This window comes from Tupaia chinensis, unplaced genomic scaffold (assembly GCF_000334495.1).
Source record: "Tupaia chinensis unplaced genomic scaffold, TupChi_1.0 Scaffold000264_1, whole genome shotgun sequence".
NCBI classification, from domain to species: Eukaryota; Metazoa; Chordata; class Mammalia; order Scandentia; family Tupaiidae; genus Tupaia; species Tupaia belangeri.
In genome coordinates this window covers 1,239,450-1,243,865 of record NW_006159744.1, presented here as the reverse complement: position 1 = coordinate 1,243,865, position 4,416 = coordinate 1,239,450, and the positions used below count along the sequence as shown (strand labels likewise).

The 4,416-nt window shown below is 38.9% G+C and overlaps 1 protein-coding gene across 1 annotated transcript in view; it reads right to left on the bottom strand.

Moving 5' to 3' along the window:
- SAMTOR (S-adenosylmethionine sensor upstream of mTORC1) overlaps positions 1-4,416 on the bottom strand; it is a gene marked incomplete at its 5' end in the record, with an annotated part of 81,940 nt that extends 77,524 nt beyond the window's left edge. The window contains 1 exon segment of the mRNA XM_014588184.2: positions 4,382-4,416. Within this exon segment, the coding sequence (XP_014443670.1) occupies positions 4,382-4,416 (35 nt within the window).

Genomic DNA, 4,416 nt, shown 5'->3' with positions numbered 1-4,416 from the left:
GGGTCCGGGACTTGACCCGCGGTCGACTCCGTGGGAGTCCGGCAACATAGCCATTACGCTAACTGCTGGTCCCAACACTGATTTTTTTTTTAACGTAGAAAGTTATAAAAAAGATCATCCATTATTTCATAACCCTGAGAATATCTATACCAACAATTTAGTATGGATTTTTATTCTGCTCTGACTGATTTATAAGCTTCTTGGATTTATGTAATGAAGTGTTTAATCTGCTTTGGCATGCAGAATAAATAAATTAAAAGAATAAATTGATAAACTTTTCTAGAGTACAGATATTCTCAAGATAAGTTTAAAAATAGAACCTAAATAAACTGGAGATTATACTTTTATTTATGACAGCTACAGCTTTTATTTTTTCTTGGACTTTTTATATGACTACGTTAAGTTTGGAAAAAGCAAAACCTGGCAAAATAAAAGTCATGAGAATGGGTTTCTGTCAATATGATTTTGAGAAAAAAATGACACAAAGACAACTGAAAATACACACATGGTTCTACTTCAGTTCTCAATTTGACATGTACTTATTAGTCAAAGTATGTTCTTTGACACATGTACTTACCAGGCAGGCACATCTGATGAAATAATAAAGCCCCTGTTTGAAAAGCTAAACTAGCTGTTTCTTTTTAAAAAGTTGTGTACAATTCTTATGATATATTTAATATATTTTTGGTTTATAAGGTGGTCAAATTTTTAAAATTCAATATAGCAAAAATAGAAAACCACTTTTTATATGCAAGCACATTTTCATTTATAGAAACTAAATCTAAAATACTATCTCTTATTTATAAATGACTGACACCAGAAACATTCCTTTTCATCACCACTGCTAGGCATTTCCTTCTCATTTCCTTTTAGTAACTACTTCAGATACTCCTACTGCCTTTAACACTGACCTTTATCTCCAATTCTTACTTTTCCCTTATATAAACTGGCACAGGATCTCTAAGTGGTGACACAGAGCAGATAGTAAAATGGAGCAGAGGGGAAAAGTGGTAAAATGAAAGGGTGCTTTAAACCTGTCTGTCAATCTTTACAACCCTGTCTACCACCCAGAGCCATCCATAGGCCAAGCCTGCTCACCACCATCAACCAGCATCAGCTGGACAAAGGACTCGGGAACAGTGAAGAGAAATCTCTTCCTACAAAGCAGAAAAATCTCATTTTCATTCTTCATGTGTCACTTTCAATTTCACTACCAGAGGCAGGAGAAAGGAAAACTCTATTCTTCAATCCCACATTCATTATCTAGTCCTAATGGTTATCCTTACTATTCAATGATTGTTTTGCCACTTTATTTCACTTCAACTCATTTCCTTTCCTAGCATCTGTTTCAAGAAAACCCATACCTCCTATAACCTCTACTAAGCTAATTATACCTATCCGATGGGTCACACATACTCATCAATTTATATCCTTTGTCCTAATACAAATTCTAGTGCTACTTCCTGCTTCTCATTTTCCTTTCATTGTAACATTTGGAGTCATGAATACTATGCATGGAATTAGGGAAAACCTTAGTCCAAACTTCAAGAAAGTTTTAATCTTTTTAGGATTCCGCTTGCTCATATGGATCACCTCTCCAAAATCTGGTTAACAAATTTCCAGGTCCTATAGACAGGGATTCTGAAGTGAAATGCTCATTTTCTAAAAGGATGTGTCTGCTAATCAGTCACAGTTGGAAATCATTGACAAATGCTAAAATTTCTTTTAGTCTAACATTTCAAGGTTCTATATTGGAATTTTCATTGTGTTTTCTGGTAGGAAGACTATTAATTATTAAAGGAGCATAGTTTCCATAGCTATAGGTACTATAATTCAGATATATTACTGATTAAATAGATTTTTGCAAGGCTGACCTTGCACCTAAATACCATTTATAGTATCTTATGATAACAGATAACTTGCAAATGAACTTACATGCTTACAGACTGGAGACCATTAGTATTACAATACTAAGTCCCCCAAATAAAGCACTAAAAAGCACTTCACTAAAAATCAGATGTTAAAAAAAAATTGTAATAGGCTATGCCTGTTCGCCAGCGAGAGACAGAAAAATAAAGTGGGAAAGTCAGAAAGCACTCCCTAGGAGGGATGTCCATGCCACAATCCTTTCTCTTCTATTTGCCTATCAGGATTTGGGCAGGCATGCAAACACAGCGTGTTTTTCAAGTCACTGGGTTTGAGATTTGAAGCCTGCAATTGGCTATGTGAGATCCAGTTCCCCTAACCACACACTACCGGTTGGTCCCACAATCAGAATTTTTACAGATAGCTTTTTTTTCCCCCCTTTAACTGAATTTTGGCCTATACTTCAGAAATAAAGGTAGAAAAGGCATGCTCATTAGGATCATTTATTTTGCTGGTTCACTGATGGGGCTTTGTACATCACTGGAGCAAAGCCTAGAGAAGTCTGGATCACTGGTGGAATTCGGGGAATTAAAATGCCTAAAGAAAATGTCTCATTCAAATGTTTAGACTGCCAGTTCTTTACCTGCCCAGAAACACACTGGCTCATTCATTTATGAACTAGCTCTGATAACTTTCAAACACCAATTCTCAGGATAAACAAAATTTCCCGTGGTTAACATTTGGGCTTCAAGACATGTTCAGACATGCAGGAACTAAGCAAGTATAAGCAGAACTTGAAGAAATGATCACACATTAGTAGCATGCTAATTTAAGTAGAACTTACTCACTTATGAATAAATAACAAATAATAACGTAATTATTATAAAAAGATAAAAATAGAAACTGAATTAGATGCCATTTTTTCGTTTAAAACGATGCACTTACTTAAATTATACAAAATAGCATGACAGACTGCAGGAAAGTGTCCATTTATTCCTCATTTCTCCAAACATTAAAAAATCTACAGTGAATGCCATTATGTAAGTGAATTCTCTGAATAACAAGAATGATGCAATTGTTGCTATAGTAACTACTCATTTTATTAAATAAATTGTGGGTTGGGGTTTAAAGCATTCTTTTGAAAAACAAATGTCAACATCTAAATTATGACCAGTAAGTCCCTTTCTATTGCTACCTATTAAACACTAACTATAAGCCATCTTTGGGGATGACTATTTAAGCAGCCTCTATTAAAAGGCAGGCCTGAGTTGCCCAGGAAAGAAAACTGAACTAAAAGTTTGAAAAATGAAACCAATTATATTCAAAGGAACAAAAGACACTTAGTTTTAACTTTAAAGTGACTGAAAAGCATGTACAAGTCAAAAGTAACATGATCTTACATGTCTCTGTTGCTTCACTGTCATAATTTTGCTTCTAATTCTAAATTATGAACTAAGTATCAGACTAACTCCAGAAGTTAACGGCTGACTCTATATTTTGCAATTAAACTTAATCTACAGCCAGCAGAAAGTTATCCCCTATTTTGATACTTGGGAGAAATTTCTCCTACACATACGACAATACTGACCGTTTTCACTGTCAAAATCTAATAAAACAACTCTGCACAAAAGCTCATATTTAAAAAGACCAACGACAACTGCGGAGTCTAACTATGAACAAACAGTCCTCAGACACAGGCAAAAGCCACCAAAGCTTTCTGGCCTCCCTTGTGATCTTCACAGAGGGGATGCCCACGGATGGTTAGCTTCACCTAGGGCCTGCTCCCTGGGCATCTGGGTCTACAGGAGGCTGGCTAGTTACATGGACTATTCAAAGCTCAGAACCAGCCCTAAATCTCATCCTCACCCTTCTAAATAAAGACTACAATCAATTATTTGAAAAATCGGGCTGGGGAACACGGGTGCCAGGGCCCTTTTTTTTTTTTTTTTTTTTTAAAGAAGGTAAAGTCCAGTCAGCTAAAAGGCCTGCTGACTTCGCGGACCTGGAGGCTAACGCCTAGGAAGTTTAGGCATCGGAATGAGGTCCCGGGAAGGGGATCTGATTCGGTTCTCCAACCGAATGAACGGGCTGGTCCAGCGCAAGGGAGAGAGGGGTAACTCGGGCTTTTCCTGTCTTTCACAAACGCCTTTTCTCCTGACTGCGCGTTTTACCTTCCCGTCTCTCGAAAAGAGCGACCCCACCTCTTCCGCGAGTGTGCGTGTGCGGTGACAACAATCTCAGCACCCTGGCTGGGGACAGGGGCTGGGAGGGGGTGGGGACTCAGTGCCTCCACAGGCCCAGAACTCTCCTGGAAGGCCCTCAAAGAAAAGGGGGCGGGAGAAGCGCGCCCGACGACGACCGAGGACTCAGACCGGGCCTGGAAGAGTGGCACCGGCAGAGGCTGACGTGCGGCTCCTTCAGACTTTAATGGTGCCCTCTTTGGGGGAAGGGAGAGGTGACAAGGGGTGAGGGGTGATGAGACCTCCCCTCCCCCCTCGCTCAGTTCGCTGTTTACCTTCCCGGTACTTCTTGCGGAGCCGCCTGTGGACG